Here is an 18,510-nt window from a genome sequence, read left to right as displayed (position 1 = left end):
AGCCTTTGATGAGTGATTTGCATAGCATCTGTTCTCATGGTGAATGGAATTATTGTCATTCAAATGTGTGTTCTAATAACCATGGCCATTATTATTGCAGTACCCGGATATCTTAATCGGGATAAACTGTTACAATATTGTCAAAGTGTTTACTTCAGTTTAAAATATTTGGAAAATTCCAACTTATCTTGAGAGTACCTAAGAGCATACTTACTGTAGATGTCTATTAAAATCTGATGGGTTAGTTAGTTATTATTGTTATTTATTTATTTCTTAGCAGACGCCCTTATCCAGGGCAACTATCAGTTGTTACAAAGTATAACATTACAAAGTATCACAATACAAAATACCACATTACAGAGAACAGTTATAAACTACAGTAAAATACAGTAAATAATTTCGACTGAGGGCGCGATTTCGACTGAGGGCGGTTCATTTTAAAATAGTTGTATGGTTATATGGTTCTAGTTCTGTAAAATAATAAACAAAACAGAACACTGGCAGTACTATATACAGTATTATGTAACATATGTTAAACACTTGGATGTTTGTGCGTCGTATTGTAGCGTACACGGGGGAAGGCTGCAGCAGGGTGTAATCACACACAAACACATAAACCCGATACATGCTCCTTCCTTGCAACGGAACCGACTTTTGTCGGGCTTGTGTCTTTTGTACGAGAGGTCCCCTTGTCCGCGCCCGCCCTCCGCCTGGATGTGGATTGCCTCGCCCTGTGTGATGCGCCTGCCTGCAGGAAGTGAGGTTCTGTATATTACATAAAAAAACACAAATATGTGCATACAATCGCTTGCATATAAATGATATTACATTGTTAACAGTTTTTAGTGTAAGGTAGCCCAGAACAGTTCTAATCGCGGTCTTTGAAACCAGATATATGCCTTCATCATAAAGCATATAGAGTGGTTCTTTCTTCAAAACAGGTATGTGGAGCCGGAGAGCTGTGGTGCTCATGGTCAAGCAATGGGTTAGTCGCGAGCACCGAAACACTGGAGGGTAATGGAAATATCTGGTCATTGATCGCAGTTATTTATAGTCTTATTTATTTTAAAAATACTATCTATGTGCATAGATTGTATATTTTATACATATTATGAGGAGTACCTGCGCTGGTTTTCCTTATTCAGTAAAAAAACAAACAAACAAACAAACAAATAAATAAATAAATAAATAAATTAATTAATTAATAAATAACTTAATGGAAAAATATAAAAGCCTCCAGCATAAAAAGGGTTACCAAACAGCGATGACTGCCCTTTAAAGGAAAACCCCCTATTGCGCAACATTGATAATGACGTCGTGGTTGAGTGACGTAGCACAGTCATAAGACTTCTGAGGCAGGTCGCGTATACCGAGTGTTTGTATGTCTTGTTGAGAAGGGGAAACATGGCGGAAAGGATGGAGCACCTGGAAGGAACCGGCTCTGCCAAATCCGCAAAACGATAAAGAACAGCCGCGAATCGACAAGGCAGGCGTATTTCAAACGAAAACACGTCCTGCTGCAGAATCTGAACCGAGGAGCGGTGCGGTTGTCTTTTCCCTTTTTCTGTTTTTTTTTTGTTTTGTCTGCGTGGTAACTGCATGTGGGGGCTGCTGAGAGACTGTAGTAAGTGAGTGTCAGGAAGGAAGAGAAGAGTGCTGACTCGTGCAGTGTATTATTATTTTTGCTAGGGGATGTTCTCCTTACTTTCCTACGGCAGACTGGTTGCCAGGGCTGTCCTGGGCGGACTTTCCCAAACAGATAGCCGGGATTACAGCCTGATTACAGCAAGCTGCGGCTTCGGAAAGGATTTTCGGAAGGGTATTTTGAAGAAAGGGATGTGTTACGGGGATGACGCCTGCTTCATTGCCCGACATAGATCTGCAGATGTCTTAGGTAAGTCTCGATCGCATTCTCCACTGTACTGACTGTAAATGTGCCCCCGATTGAATACCTCTAAAGCGTCGTTCGTATAAATTGCTACGCGATTCTTTCTCTTTGTTGCACACCACACACTGCTGTACTGTGGCCTTTGTTGTAAGGACCAGATGTCGCTTTAGTTTCCAGCAGTAGTTTTCTTAATTCAGCATATTAGCAATACAATAATACAAATAATAAGAGCGTTGTCTTTTGCAGGATATAGTACATCTAGCAGCTGCTGTAACATGTTATACTTTGCAAATACAGTACAGCAGCACGATTCATGCAATGCAGTTCATTATCCCTGCACCTGTGTTTTATTTGACTGGTCAGATTTACTGTTAATGGTGTTAGTTAAAAGTATCCCCTTTTCTAAATGCGGTTATAGAAAGCTCGGTTAGTTGTTGCAGAAGTAGCTCGTTCTGGTTACATTTTATAAGCGTGTTTTTTCAGCGACGATGAGCTCGTGCAAGTTGATTGTCTATGGACTCAACGTGGTTTCAAATGTCATTGCTAGTTGTACTGCATGCATCTGCACCGACAGCGTTTGAAATTAAATTGGGAAATTCCGTTTAAACAGTCTAGATTCAGATTTCTACGGTGTGTTCCCGCTGCGTTTTCCCCACAGAACCGAGGGTTGCTTGTTATTTCAATCACAAAGCCCCCTTGCATACAATATGAAGCCCTGCGTGATACTGCTGAAGAGTGACCCTTTACCTAGATAGCGAGGAAGCCCTTGAGGATTAGCGCACAACTAGCGGCCACATTGTGCCCGCATTTTATGTAAGGGTTAAATTGCCGGCCGGTATGTTTCGTATAAATACAACAGTATTCGTCCTTATAAATGCCTATTGACTGAAAAAAACATATGTCGTGTCCAAACCCGTCTCCTGCTGCTCACGTTCATGTGTGTTGTTTTACGGCCATGGCAACGGTAAGTCTTTTTTTTTTTTTTCAAATACAGCGATAGTGTATATATTTATTTTTATATATTTTAAATCAACGTCATTTCAGAAATTACGAACATATTACACAACACCCCGGTGCGAAGCATGTATCGAATCCGGGGTGGATGTAAGATCAATCTCATGTGTTTGATATTTTAAAGGTCAGACTGGTCATGCAATGGGGGCAGCCATATTGCCAATGTCGCGTTTCTCCGGCATTTCAAAAAAATTTGGTGCGACCTTTTCACTGGCGTTCTCTGTGTAGCAGCTGCCCTGTGCTCTTCAGAGGGGTATGCTGGAAATGCAAAAAATATGCTGTGGTTAGAGGATGGCTGTTTGACATTTTAATAGGTGATAACCAACTGAACGACAATAGCCTGTGCTCATCAAAGGCGTTTTCGCCTTGGCCCAAAAGCGTCAGCAAAATAATAATAATAATAATAATAATAAACACTAGTTTGTGTTCATTTTCTAGGTCTGCTGTAGATAGTCAAAATGGACTTTGACCTTTCAAAAATAGTGTTGCAATGAAAATGTTTGGAGTGTGTCCTGTGGAAAACGAAGTCCAAACTAAAAATGATCAAGCATAACTTAAAGTGGAAATAGAACTAAATAGCCAATATTTATTTAGGTTCTTTGGAAAAACTTCAGTTTTGTTATCTCAAACAAGATAAGTTGTTCAGCCCAGTATTTGTAACTAATGACCTTCAAATGCTTTAGTGACGCATGCTTTTGAATTTATTGCAAGGGACAATGTGACGCATGCCTAGCCAGGTACAGTGCCAGGAGAGATTACTCCTCTTGGCTCTGCAAGCCTCCATACTCACCCTCTGCCACGGGCCTCTCATTCAGAGTCTGCCAGTTGTGCTGAAGAGTTTGGCAGTGTGATGTGAAGTGTCCACCAGGGAAGTTCAGACCACCATGCTCATTGTGAGGATTCCAGAGAGGAAACCCATTGAGGCTCATTTATTAACCTGTGCTGCTGCCCAGCCTCCATTCCAGAGACATTGCCATTACCTCAAGGTCATATAGGAATTCTAAATTAGAACTCTGTCCAGTCAGGTATTCAAAATGGCAACCATTGCAGTATTCTAAAGTTAACCCCCACCCAACACACACACACACACACACACACAGAGACCACTGTAGCATTTAAAATGGTAACTAGTCACCCTAGCTGCGCATTGTGTTCTGATTGCTTGAGATGCATTACTGTTTTCAGAAGAGTACACAATGTTCCTGGATGATTCATCCTAACCCCCTGCCAGCCTTGCCTTGTATTAGAGTGCTTAATTCGATTCTGAGAGAGCAGTTTAGTTTTAAAATGTGGTCTTGTTGCCAGGTTCTGCTGGAGAAAGGATGGCACTTTTTTTTAACATTTTATTATGTTTTATTTTTAATGCAAAATAAATCACTTCCCGTTAATCCTGTGATTGTTACCCGTTCACATTAAAATGAAATGTTTTTTCACAGAAGGTTACTAGTCACACGCAAGTGATTTTTATCTGCACCTGGAGCATAAACTGATCTTTTTAAATGAAACTTTTCAGCCTGGAAGAATGCATTTGAGACTGGCAAGATCAGATTGCAGATTACAACAGTCTTGCATGGCACGCTGTCAGAACACTAATGCAACACTGACGCTGAGACCCACGCTGGCATTTTAAATCCCAATTCACATCCAATTTCTTCTGGAACATTTGTTAGAATATATTTTCTTGTAATTTGGCTTCTCACAGTTGTAGGCAGATAGCACTGTGCTTATGTAGAGTAGAAATGAAGTCTGGGTGACATGATCTTTTTATTGAACAATACTAAACTATCATGTACCTCTGTTCCTCTGCACACGAAACAATGACCAGGCTGCTACCACACGTACTGGCAGTTTAAATAATGAATAAATGGGATGGGATTTATTTGTTATGCATGTTGCCTTGTAGTTTTGTGTCCATTTATTTGTAAAATCATACAAAAATAATATTTGGGACAACAGTTGCAAACAGTAACAAATAAAATGCATGCTGTTAAGATATTTTCAAAATGAAACATCATTTGTACCAAGGCAGGTCGTGTTCTCTCATTCAACGATTAAGATGTGCCAAGATAAGGCAACATTCTCAAAAGCTGAGTAAGTTTCCAGGAACCATTTGCTAAACACTGAGTCAGGAAAATTACAGAATAGGCTACAACTTGAGACACTTAGGCAATTATATGTGCCTTCTCTAATTGAAGACAAACACCACCGTCACTTGAATTTAAAATCTGAAACTTCCTGAATGACTGGAAGTGAGGTGTAAGAGAGGCATCTGATGGCAAAGGATTCTTCTCCGCGACTTTCTGCCGTCTAACATTATAAATCAATCTGGCTGAAGTTGTATAAAGTGTTTCCTAATTATTTAAGCAGTCAAAGCCTCGCCCACACAGGTGCAGATCTATAAGTATTCCCTCCAAATCCTTTTCCAGCAAACCAAAAAACACTGTGAGGCACGAGGGGAATCAATTAAAAACATGTGGTGCTATAGAGCCACCTCGAGTCATTTGGTGTAAACATTCTTTACATAATTATCTTGTGCTGTAACAATAGCACTGTTATTAAAGAAGTGCTTTGAACCAAGTTTTTAAAATCCATTTTCAGAAGTGGTGTGTTGTTGCATTTGTCAGCCTAAAGCAAAATGTGCATTCAAAAGGTTTTTGTTTTTGAGCTAAAACATCTTTTTATTGCCAGATCCATATAAATACTACCGGTTTCTTGCCGTTAGCTCTGAGATAGACAGCTGTTTTTGTTTGTTTTCATGTCTGCTAATCACAAGTAAATGCCATTTGCATGAAATATTTTGAGCAAAAGGCGTACTTTAGCATGATTCCTTGTATGGTCACTGAGTTTGTTGGATTGTTCTCTGTGAAGCAATACTGCAGGATTGCCATTTCTGGAAAGAGACTCTCCGGCTGTTATCGGAGGGTTGTTCTCTTGGGGGAGTGTCGTGTGCAGCTGAGTGATATTCTTCCAAGGCATGGTCATTTAAGGAGAATGCAATCAGACCTGTGTGCTGCCAATAAAGCTTTACATTGTTTTCGCTTCCTAATCCTGTTTCTTGTTCCGTAAAACTGCTGTAATTGTAGACAGTTCCCAGCAAAACTGTCGAATGAAACCTGCTGAATAATGTTATGTTAACATATTGAATTACAGTAGTTTTCCATATACTTAACAAAAAATTGACAAATTTAAATGTGACATTTCAAAATCTAACATGAAGTACTGTAAGACCACTCGCTTTACTCCAGTGATGGAGACTACTGAAGCTCCCTGTCACCAGTCGCTTTTGAGTCACTGCTGGGCTGCCTAACCCTTAACTGCACTCTTTATTTTGGAAGCCAATGGCTGAAAAGTTATGTCGGAATTCGGGAGAAAGCTGCTTCAAATGGCTTCCCAATTTGCAGCAGGGATGAATGTGTCTGGAGAGCAGTCTAAGATTAGTGGGTTCAGAGTAGCTGTCGTAGTTTGGCAGTGTCTTTTTTAGTTAGTGTCATTTTCTTATTTATTAAGATATGAATGGTAATTATATCTGATTTTTAATTTTGGTATTCCTGAAACTGGCACTGCCAGAATGTGAACATGAAGAATATTGCTCTTGTGCAACCATAGACCAGAGGTGTGGTGTGAGTTTTAACACACTATCGAATGAAAGTGCCTAAACCTTCACCTCTGTTACTGAGACTGTGTCAAAGGTTCCCAGTGCCAGATCTTTGTACAGACAACTGTCTGTTGATGGCTAAGCCAGGTTTGGATCCAGCCCTCCAGGGGTGAAATGCTGGTGCATTTTCTAATATTTCACCGTGCCCTGGAGCTACAGTTCTGTGAAACATTGACATGACCTCGGCAGTGTCTAGTTCCAATAGATTTGCTTTTCTTCATAGTTTTCTCTGAACAGTTAAGTTACATTTGTTTCGAGTACAGACAGGGATTTTTTTGTCCTGCTCAGTTACTGAAAACATTTCTGCCCAGGATTAATTCTCCAAATGTGCAATGATCCCTTCTTCTAATGTAGTAGTTTAGAATTAATCAGGATTAATCAAGTAGTGCAATTGCTTGACCTGGCTGTGACAAGTTGTGATCTTGGCTGGAGGTCCCATGGGGAGGGTGGCATGTTAATGCAAAGTAATGAGAGTAATTAAATATCTGCGGTGCAGCTGTTTTGTTTTGTGTTGCCACTGATATTCGGCAGGGTTTCCATGACTAATTGAATTGGCGGATTGCCTTTTGCTGGTGAGCTGGACTAGAAACCCCTTACCAGTGATGAAAGCAATTGAAATGGAACCCCTGCTATCCATCACTGTCAACTAGAGCCTTCTTCTTAGCTTCGGAATTTCACCAGGGCGACGAGTAACATGAAAGTTTTTGAAATGTGGTGCTGAAGATGAGACGTCTGGGAAGAATGTCAATGAAAGTGCATGTAATGGTTGAATCTGATGTTCAATCGCAGCACAGGGTGCTCCTTTTCCGCTCCTGCAAACCAAATGGAGTATTGAAGAATTGGTGCTGCATTGCAGCAGCTGTGCATTTAAGTGCTTGCTGTTGTATTGATGTGAAAGGTGAGCTGTCAGTGTGCCTGACTCTAAGCCTAATCTATATTGAAGGCATGTTTAAGATTGTAGCGCAGTGATTTGTGAAGTAGACTGGGATGAAGGAGAGCCCAGTTTAGAAATGTACTGAATACTGTCCTGTTTATCATTGAACTGGTGAGCTAAATACAGGTTCAACCATACACTTCAACAAGAGTGAGCCAGCTCCAAGATCCTGGCACTGAGCACATGAGCAAAACTGTTTGGGTATCTTTTCACAAGGGATGTTATAGCAGCTTTTGATATGTATTTTTTTTTTCTTTAAACTGCAGCATTGAGAAGCCAGGCAAATTAATTGAAATGCGTATTTCAGTGTCTACAATTAGTGTTGGATTGACAGCTGTTCTGTAGAATATTTTAAGGCAAAAAAAAAAAAACAAATGCACAGAAGCGGTCAGTCAGTCCTGAGCGTTGTGTCCTGTGATCACTCCTTTGAATGCAGTAAAGAAACTGGGTCAAGCAGACTAATGTTTCAGCAAGCGTATTCATCGTTCCACACAGACATTGTCTACTTGCCTATCAGTAATCCTCTTTCTGAACATATAAACACATAAACACCCTGTAACTGGAGGAGCACAGCGATCGGTTGTCTAATTTACTTCAATTGGCCTGATCATTATAGTATCACGGTAGTCTAATTTTATAGTATGTTCTAAATTCATGAAAACAGTAATTGATTTGGAATTTCTCAAACAAATAAGTTACATTAGGGTGAAAAACAAATAGGTTAAATTAGGCACGGGCCAACTTGAAAAAGTTTTAGGTGTTTTAAAATGGTTCTGAGGTTACGTTTTGGTTTGTATTCAGTGCTTGCGCCCGCATTTCAATGCTGTCGAACAAGGTTGGGTCTAAACGCTTTTAGAATTCATACCCCATCTGTGTACCAAAGTAAGGAGGTCCGCCATCTCTTGTAAGTCTGAGTGTATTTTTGTATGCAAAACTGCAACAATATTATAAGACTCATGGTCTCATTTTATAATAAAATATTCATTAGGAGTAATTGACATGACTGCAGAGTGGTGGGTGTGTGTTCCGTCTGTTTTCAATAGTAACCCTTTGTCTTCCTGACCTGTGTGTTTTAGGTGTGGCGGATGGCGTGGGAGGGTGGAGGGACTATGGTGTCGACCCCTCTCAGTTCTCAGGGACTCTGATGCGAACATGTGAGCGTCTGGTGAAGGAAGGCAGGTTCATGCCGAGCAGTCCTGTGGGAATCCTCACCACCGGCTACTATGAACTGTTACAGAACAAAGTTCCATTATTAGGTAGGTATGGAACGGGGGGAACAGAGGGGGCTACGAAAAAAACAGGACTGTCCAATACCTGCTGTACCGACACTATGAAAGAATCGAGTAAACTGGAACCTAGGAGTTAGGGTAAAATGAACAGAATTGTGGATTAGCTTAAATATTTGAGTTTGAAAACAAAGAGGGAGAAGAGGTTCAAATGTCCATTTATTCCCAGCTGGCTTTAGTTAACAGTGGTAAAAGAATTCCGATTGTGTGATTCCATTCATGTTGCTCCAGCAGAGCATTTCCTCTGCGTGAGTCACTGGCAGCAGGGTGTGGTGCAGTGGAGCCTGCCTTTGCCGAGCTTGTGTTCATTCTTTCATGTTGTGCTTGAGGAAACCCGTTTTAGGATGGCAGGGAAGGGTTCCTGCATACCATCCCTGGCTATATACCAGGTACTTTTTGGTTACGTATTTTAAGTCTTCGCTTAGCTCTGCATTGTTGGCTTATTTGTGAAACCCTTTTGGTTGCTGGCTGAAACAACCAAAATCACTTTGGCTTACTCCTAGAATTTGCAGCACTCTCTTTAATAAATGAAAAACAGTGCTGGAACTAATGGGTGTTACCAGGGCACCCCCTCAATGAATCCTGCCATTTGTTTTTACAAAAAAAAAACTAGATCAAGTACAAGCTGCAGTGAAATATACTTTCTTGTTTAAGCTTTCAATCCAAAACTTTAAAGTATGGACAGGGATGGAAATAAGAATCCTATTGCATAGCAGTTACAACCATTCCAGGTTTTACTACAAGCTTGATTAGCCACAGTGTACAGGTAACCAGCTCAGATGTCTTATTAAACTCATGGTAAAACCTGGAATGGGGAATGGATCAAACTGCTATGCAACGGGAGTCTTATTTCCATCCCTGATGGATGAAATTTATATGAAGAATGTCTTGCCAATTTGATTTTATTGCTTGTTTTTTGGAAACGTCAAAAAGGGTTGTAGGGAAGAGATTAAGGTTAAAAAAGTCAGCAATAGATTGCTTTGATGGCAGAACCAGAGATCACATGTCTCCCACAGTACTGCAAGTCCCGGTGGTAAAAAAAAGATCAGGCACTGTGTGTTTAAGAGGTAGGCTGGATATTGAGAGGAGTCCCGCCCTGTGCTGCGGACCAGCAGTCTGATGATGACTGATTTGCTCTAATGGAAAGGTCATGCTTATATTTAATCCCAGCAGTTATTTTAGAGTTTGACCCTTGGAGTGGAACGTTGAGTCTGGCTTTATGCAGAGTTTGCATTCTTACTTGGTCACAAGAGCAGAGAAAGAAGAAAAAAAAACACAAGTGACTTGTCCATTTATTTCCCTTCTGGCCCTTTCTTAGAAAAAAAAATAAAAATAAAAAATAATAATAATAATTTAATCATCATAGGCTTGTACAATCATGGGATCTGCCCTTGATTTATCATTTCCAATCAGTTTCAGTGTGCAATACCTCCTGTCTATCCCTCCAATTGTTGTAGTCTAAAGATAGTAGTGTTAAGATAAGAAATCCAGTCCTATAAATCTGTCTGTCTGTCTGTCTGCATCTATCTATCTATACTGTATATACCCACACATGCAGTGATTCCATTGGTGTCCTGCACAGACTCGGGCACACTTTATTTTTCCAGCTGCGTATGGCTTGAGGCACAAGGAGTTTAAGTGACTTTCCTACCAAGGTCGTGCACAGCAAGTTGTGCCTGGGCTGGCTTGAAACCCTGAATATTCTGGCTGTGCCTTTTGATCATTGGACCTTGCTGCTGCTTCCCTAAACAGATCTGTGTAATCCAGAACGAACCTACTTTGCCTTGCATGTGTGACACATTCTTGTAAGGCTACCCAGCAGTCCCGTGCACAGCGCCTGTTCTCTTTTTTCCATGTCGACGTTAAGCTGCCACACAACCTTCCATTTCTGACCCTTGGAATAGAACCTTATTAATATTACAGCTTCTCAGCAAGCAAGTATCTGGAATAAATAAATAATAACGCGTTAAGGGTTAGCGTTTCCTGGAAACTGACACTTGTGGCGTGTTGCCCCCCGTTTCAAATTTAGGGGGTAAAAAAGTATTTCATTTTCAATCCATTTCCCAAAAAAACAAATGTTGGTTATCCTCTGGGCTCTGCCCCCCAGTGGGATGGCTACAGCCCCCTGGCAAGCCTTTTATCTTGGCTGACGTGTGTCTGTGTGTGTTGCAGGGAGCAGTACGGCATGCATCGTGGTGCTGGACAGGCGGAGTCACCAGCTGCACACAGCTAACCTGGGGGACTCTGGTTTCCTGGTGGTGCGGGAGGGCGAGGTGGTGCATCGATCGGACGAGCAGCAGCACTACTTCAACACCCCCTTCCAGCTGTCCATCGCCCCGCCCGAGGCTGAGGGGGCCGTCCTGAGCGACAGGTGAGAGACGCTCACTTTCCTCCCAGGTGGTGTCTGAGTGAATGTTGAAATGTGTTTAGGACCTGGTTAGAGAACCTGGCAAGTCTTTGGGAGCTCGAGCTGAGTTTCCTTGTACTTCCTGGAGTCAATCCTTAATTGCAATAAGAATTGGAGCCAGCAGCGGTTCTCTGAAACACTTGGCTATTTTTACTGACCAGGCATTAATGTCGCTTGTTGGCTTTGCTCATGGAGCAGAACGTCTTTCAATGCAGAATACATCCCACTAAAGCAGTGAAAAAATGTCCACATCCTAAATTTCTTACTGTAGGGTCATTTACTGTCTTTCCCTTAAAGTATCTATTATACACGCAATAAAAATGTGGCAGAATGCATAAAACATACATTTCCGATTCAAGTTCCCCTTCAGTGTGTTCTTGGTTTATGCTGCGGGTGTTGCAGAAGTCTTTCAGCACTAAGTAACTCCAAATGAGCATCATTTATATATGGGCACAGTGCAAAGATCAGTTTACTGGTCTGCTGTTCTGAGTGGCGTTACCTAAACCAGTATTCAGGTCTGCAGTGTTGAGAGATCAGTTAAGGTGTGTTTTTTTTCCAGATGTGCCAGTCCAGTCAGAGTACCTGACTTCTGCAGCTCAGTGTGTTCAATTTGAACTTGTTTTAAGGTCTGTCTCTGAAACATTCCCCTGGGCAGCACCCCAGAACCATGAAATGTTGGTATCTATGCCTCCAGGCGAGGGAGCTTGGCAGTAGCGTGGTGCATTGTCTCGCAAGGGAAAGTTTTATCTTGGCAACCCTCCAGGTGCATTGATGGGAGAGCTCAGCTCTCACTGATGCTGGCCAATCCTGGTGATGGGAGGGCAGGGGGACTTTCTCCTCTCAACCAGTGGAGGACTTTGACACTGTGTGTGTGTGTGTGTGTGTGTGTGTAGGATGGGGGGGGGGTATTTTTCACTAAAATTACAATGTAATATTGTACCAAAGTACTACACACCAATTATACAAATTTGAATCTACTGTATATGCATTGGTGCAGATTTCTTGACTAAAAATGAATGCAGAATATGTTCCTACAGGTAATTTTAAAATAAATAAATAATATCTTGAGGAAAGGCAGGTCCCTACAATCTATCCAGAGTGGTTCTCCTTGTGACTTGCACTCTGACAAGTGGCAATGGTACAGAAAAGGCACAATCTCCTGGGAGTATTTCACTTGCCATGTAGATTTTCAGTGATCTTGGAATGTACACAAGTGCTTAGATCACTGTATCCAAGATGCCCGTATTACTTGATGTTGGCCCTGTTATTTTTAGTGCATTCAGTGTTTAAGATTGTCTGAAGTCCTGATTTGGGCTGGATCTGGTTCGAGTCCCCCTGACCTGCTGTAACACAAAGACCTGGAATTAGTGATCCTGATTTTCCAGTTTCAGCAGGAAAGGATTTCCTGAGTGTGGGCTGTAGGGAGGAGGGGAGGTGCAAGGTTAATCCTCTTTTCAGGTGACGCTCGGGTCACCCCCCCTCCTTTTGGAGTCTGGCTGCAAACCAAGCCCAGTTTTGAACTTCTTTAAGACTTTAAGATTAAGCAGGTCCTGTGATTCTGCACAAGCAGTGGGAAGGCATTTCTCATTTCTCATGTTGTATTTTAAATACAGGGGGCTTATCTAGCAGGTAATTAGAAATGCATCCTCGGGGCCAGACTGTTCATGTTCTGCCATTCTCTCTCCATCCCCAGCCCTGAAGCTGCCGATAGCTCCTCTTTTGATGTCCAGCTAGGAGATATTATCCTGACGGCAACAGATGGACTTTTTGACAACATGCCAGATTATATGATCCTACAAGAATTAAAAAAACTAAAGGTATAGCCTTTTTATAATTAAAATAATACAAATAATTTTACTGAAGGATTTTAAATTGCATGTCTTTTGGAAAACTCTTGCAGTAGATGCTTTGTGTTGAATGTATTGAGTTTTATGGATTGTATTTATTATTGCAGAATACTAACTATGAGAGTATACAGCAGACTGCGAGGAGTATCGCAGAGCAGGCCCACGAGCTAGCATATGATCCAAATTACATGTCGCCTTTTGCACAGTTTGCTTGTGACAATGGACTGAATGTACGAGGTAAGCCCCGACTCCAATAAAGTGAATCCTACAAAGGTTTGCAAAATATTCCTAAAGAAGTTCAACTGCCCCCTTTATCTTAACACTGATTCCTCTGCTTAATTTGATTCAATCATGGTGGGGCACGTAATTTATTTCATGTCTAAGAATGGAAAATAAAAAGGGAACACTGTATAAGCTCTATTATTATTATTGTCTACTGTTGACTGTTGTAGTTAAGCAACAAAAATGAAGTTTACACAGACGTTCGTCCACTCCCAGGCTCTCCACTTAGTTACTCGGCAACCGTACTGTGCTCTGGACAAGTCTGAAACACAGAACAGCAACTTCCTGAGCTTTGGCAGAGCTGAGGAGGACCAACATGTTACAGAACCAGTCACAAACCCCTTTAGACCTCAAGTCACAAACGACATTTGCTGTTGATTCAGTCCCTGGGTTTATTAATTTCATTGAAAGCTATTTTCGGAACCTCGTGTTCTAATGCAGTGTTCCGTTTTGTGTTCTGCAGGAGGGAAGCCTGATGACATCACAGTTCTGCTGTCTATAGTAGCGGAGTACACAGATTAGTGGCACTGGAGAGCCATGTTGTCTTCCTCAATCGTGTTCTATTGTACTGTTTCCTGCTGGCAGGACTGTGGACTCCCCTCCCCTTGCAGCTAAACCCCCAAGGCCAGTTACTCCCTGGGTCTGTAGCCACACTTCCACCACTACCAAGAAGAGGGTAAATCTTCCTGCAAAGCAACTAGGACAGTCCTACACAGATGAACTGTGGTGTCTGCCAGCAAGACAACTTGAACTATTTACCACCCTTTTGGCATTGGGTAGACCTTCATATTTATAATGGAATGTGACATTATTTCATTCACAGGAACACGCTTGGCAGTGCCTGGTACATCATGGTTTCAGTCTGTGAGCTGTTTTTCCATAAGCGTTGCTTGATGTCATTTGTTTATTGTCCAGCAGGTGGCTGTAGAGATGTCACATGCCTATAATATTAGTTGTCTTTGTCCCAGTCACCTTCTGAGCAATAAACACATTTAAATGTGGGGTCGTTGGATCCCTTTCCCCTGGCTGCGAATGTACAAACTCAAACAGGAGCAGAAATATGCATTTGAATTTCTCTCCTGTTCTTGCATTTTAATGTTTCTGACCTATATGGACAGCATTTGGGGGTCTGTGTGCAAGTGTTTATTGCTGTTGCCTGAATACTGAACTTGAGTCAGTTGGGTGGCAAATATGAGGAACTCAGCAGTGAACAGGGAATGAACTCTGGTTTGGTTGCCTATGGTAAAATGGCTCCTAATGTTTCCAAGGTTTGATCAGCCACCAGTCATAGATCCTGTGTCTATCAGATTCCATTTCAAAGTCTTCGAAGCGGATACTGTAAATGGCTGCCAGTCTGGAAGGGGGCTGGCTTGATTTAAAATTGTCCTCGGCACTGGCAAAGGTTTAAAAGTTGAAGTTTCCTGATCAATTACTTGCACTTATAAACAGTGGGAGATGTGTAGGTTCACTGGTGAGAGAATGTAAATTGTGATTGCATTAAAAAATAAATAAAACGAGGCATAGCGGTATATAGAGGTCTGCCACATCAGTTTGATTGCCATCCTCGTTTGAAGAAAACAGCTGAAACAAGAGGCTTGTACTTTTGCTATGCTTCGTTTTCAACAAAAAAAATGTTAAAGAATAGCGTTCAGTAATAATGTTTTGTCATCTGTTTGAGTGGCATGTATGGTAGCATATTGGAGAGCGTGGCTGTTGGTGGAACTGTCCCAATCCCGTTTAATTTTTTTTCTGTATTTTAAAGTTCTGTAATGCTGGTTTAATGGAATTAAGAAGGGATGATGTTTTGTTGCAGCACCTTAGTGTTGGTGTTTGAGTAAGGGCAGATGGATTTGCTTCCTATGTTCTCTTAAAGGACATGTATATTGAGGTTTGGAGGTTGGAGTATTTGTAGTTAGATAAAGCTTTTTTCTCAATACATATACACTGTTTAACTGCTCAGAAACACCAGGTTAGAGGTCAAATATCTTAAACTTCTGGCCCATCAATCTAGCACAGAATTCCCCTTTTAAACACAGGTTTTTAATTCATTTACTGTAGTTGGAAATCATTACTAGTATGGACTGGGAGTGAAAACAAAGCTTACTCGAAGCATTTTTTTTTTTATCCCTGGAAATGGTGATGGATTTCAGAAAGAGCTAAGTTAGACAATCTCTGGTTCTTCCTCCAAAATCTCCAAAGCCATGTACAGTCCTTTTTGTTTTTATAAAGAGCAACATTTGCAAACAAGCCCTTCTGCAACTGTGGGTGCTGAATGTTTAATGGCTGTTATCCAGTCGCTCTGAACGTGCTTTGCAGTGCATTGACTATGCATCGGAGCAGGACCGGGGACCCACCTGTCGGTATCAAGAGTGGATAATGCAGACCAGTCCTATCTGAAACCAAATGGTCACATGCATCACGTCAGGGTGCTCTGAGTGAGCTCTGCCTCGGGTGAATTAAACAAACACCCTGTTATGTCACTGGATAACCAAGTCTAGCTAACTTGTCACAGCTGAGTGTGTGTGTGTGTGTTTGTGTAATGTTATAACCAGGTCTAGCTAATTTAGCACAGCTGTGTATGCGAGTTTGTGTAACGTTACCCTTCTCTGTTGGGACTGTAACTCCTAGAAGCGTGTGTGGGTTCTGCGTCTGAGATTATCTGAGTTTTTTTTTTATAACCTTTTGTGAAAAATACCATTAACGCACAAGAATAAAAAGTTAGTATCGGTGAGTGCTTTTGTCAACAGGTATGTTAGGTCAGAAATGAGTAATGAATAATAAAGGTTTATTTTTATAACTTTTTTTTTTTCCTTTAAGTGGTTCCACAGTTCTATAGTATATATAAAATATATATATATGGTTCTTGTACACAGAATTTTACCACAGCCAGATAATTTAATTTAAATTAATTAATTAATTAATTAATTAATTAATTAATGTATCCCACTATGGAGTTCCTAAAGCCATCTTTTACAAATAGACCTCTCTCTAATATTGTATCTCTCTCAATCAGGTAACTTGTTTGTGAAAGGTCTTCTAAACATTAGTGTGTTAGTGTTACATTCACATGTTGAACATCAGGATTTTCAGTTTTTGTTGTACTGTATATTTGCATAACTGTTTCTGTGCAGCTTTTTATTTTGTAATTTAAAATTCAACTTTTACATGTACCATGTACATGTCGATTTTACTTTATTTAAATGCACATCATACTTCTAAAAGACATTTAATTTTTTTTAAGCTTTTCACTAGTTAAACCAAGGAATTGATTTAATGGACTATTCCTGTATTTACATGGTCTGCTCCTCCTTTGTACAGTGAAGCTTTCTGTCTACTACCCAGCTGAACTGGTACTCTTGTCAATTCATCATTGGCTATTAAAGACATTTGCTGGTAAAACCTTAAGAAAAGTCTATGTTGGTACTAGGTGTAGAATGACTATTTGCCAGTCAAACAGTTGATAATCAAAAAATGACTAATAAATCATGTATTTGATAAAGTCGGGTGTTTAATTTGTGTGTACAGTTTTGTAAACCGTTTCCAAACAGCTTGGATTTAAAACAAAACAAAACTAAAACAAAAAAACCTATTCTAAAATTGTTTTTCTGCAGCTGCACTTGAGACGTCTGTCTGAAACCACAGTCTTCACAATTACTTTCCATGTCATTCAAACAGCTGAAGACAATTCAAATCTTGACATTGTTAGCTCACCGCGAGTACATCCTTTAAACACACAAATATATCGCTGTGCTGCTCTGAAATTGAAGGCTGCAGTTAGTCGACTGCCAGTTTCTGAGGTCGACTAACTTTTCTAGTCGACTATTCAGAGTTGCACCTAATTTGTACCTGGCAATTGGAGGCAGTTCATGCCAATGCACCTTTTAACAGCTTCTCTGTCAGAATTGTAATTACAAACATGCAGTGTTGGTGATTTCTGGAAACTATATTGATCAGTGGGTCTGCATATTACCTCATCCTCACACTATTTGTGTCTATTCCGAATTAAACAGTGACAGATCTAAATATTGTCTCCCTTATATTTATAAGTGACCAGTGTTAAGACAAACTCCTCAGATGCTGGGTAATAGGCAGAGACTTTCTCTATTTTCATTTCTGTTATTTGCCTGGCAGGTGCACCAAAGACCATTTTTTACCATGTGTTTTGTCAGTGCTGTGTGTGTGTGTGTGTTTATAAAGCAATACTGTAATATAACAAATTGTCTGTTTTTGCTGTGCTTTTTCTCCCTCACCTGATGTCTGTACATGTATATTCTTTAGGTTGCTTGCGCTTCGAACATATCTAGCATTTGCGTGTTTCCTCCTGTAAAGCTGTCTGTGCACAAATACTTAAAGAAAGGCCTTGGGGCCTCCTGACTAAATGTTCATAAGGATACTGTAGTTAATGGATTTACTGTAAACAAAGGTAGTGGTGTGATTGTTGCTTCATAACGATAACTGTGATACCGACATTGCACATTGAAAGTTTTGAAAACCTTACAAAAGAAAAAATACAAAATGTGAACTTGAAGTTTAGATTTTCAGTATTTTGCTATCTTGAGTCTGTGCATTTTAAGTGTAGTGTCCCACTACAGATCTCAACTATAGGATACAATATCAATTTGGAAGCCAGACAGGATACGAGACCTGCCAAAAGTGATCGGACCAAATTCATAGAAGTGACATAGTGGACACACACTGTTTTGATCCTGAGTTTGCATTGACTTGGTTTGGTCTCTAGTGCTGTTTTAATAAGCTTCAGAATCACTCCAATATAAAATCTGGTAGTTTATTTTCAAGGTAACTACTTTTATTCATTGGTCAAAATGAGTCCCTATGTAAAACAAGCTATATTTGGTAAGTTTGCAACTTGCTCTTGTAGACTGTGAAACTCTCCTCAATTTGGCATTCTTGTTATCTTGTTTTTGGCAAGGTAACTAAATGAATATTTTGAAGTTATTTAATCCTGGCTGGAGTGCAAATGCTTTCCTATTTGGTTTCTGTTCAATTAACCTTTCAGTGGTAATCCCGAGACAGTAAAAGAGTATGTGCACCACAATTGAATAAACTGTTCTCAATGTTAAACATAAATAATAATAAAAAGTATGTCGTGTCTTTGGTGTATGTGTGAAGGCAAGCTAATTGAAGCGGGTCTGAAGTGGAGGTGTAGGAAAGAGTTGGCATTTCAAACACACACCAT

At 40.5% G+C, this 18,510-nt stretch overlaps 1 protein-coding gene across 1 annotated transcript; it reads left to right on the top strand.

Annotated features, from left to right (window-relative positions):
* Nucleotides 1–1,318: 1,318 nt before the first annotated feature.
* On the top strand, nucleotides 1,319–18,425 carry LOC117428226 (protein phosphatase PTC7 homolog). Its single transcript, XM_034047053.3, has 6 exons — nucleotides 1,319–1,894; nucleotides 8,568–8,747; nucleotides 10,950–11,148; nucleotides 12,878–13,001; nucleotides 13,139–13,268; nucleotides 13,777–18,425. The coding sequence occupies exons 1-6, from the start codon at nucleotides 1,693–1,695 to the stop codon at nucleotides 13,833–13,835; spliced, it is 894 nt and encodes a 297-aa protein (XP_033902944.1). The 5' UTR covers nucleotides 1,319–1,692; the 3' UTR covers nucleotides 13,836–18,425.
* Nucleotides 18,426–18,510: the final 85 nt, after the last annotated feature.

The sequence above is a fragment of the Acipenser ruthenus genome, chromosome 21 (genome assembly GCF_902713425.1).
Source record: "Acipenser ruthenus chromosome 21, fAciRut3.2 maternal haplotype, whole genome shotgun sequence".
Taxonomy (NCBI): domain Eukaryota; kingdom Metazoa; phylum Chordata; class Actinopteri; order Acipenseriformes; family Acipenseridae; genus Acipenser; species Acipenser ruthenus.
The sequence above is the reverse complement of the archived record's forward strand: the minus strand, read 5'-3'. Positions and strand labels throughout refer to the sequence as shown.

Excerpts from the sequence above, each read along its gene's own strand:
- LOC117428226 (XM_034047053.3), top strand. The coding sequence starts at position 1,693 with ATGTTCTCCTTACTTTCCTACGGCAGACTGGTTGCCAGGGCTGTCCTG. Across the intron at positions 11,149-12,877 it reads GGGGCCGTCCTGAGCGACAG|CCCTGAAGCTGCCGATAGCT; the intron begins GTGAGAGACGCT and ends CTCCATCCCCAG. Across the intron at positions 13,269-13,776 it reads CAATGGACTGAATGTACGAG|GAGGGAAGCCTGATGACATC; the intron begins GTAAGCCCCGAC and ends TGTGTTCTGCAG.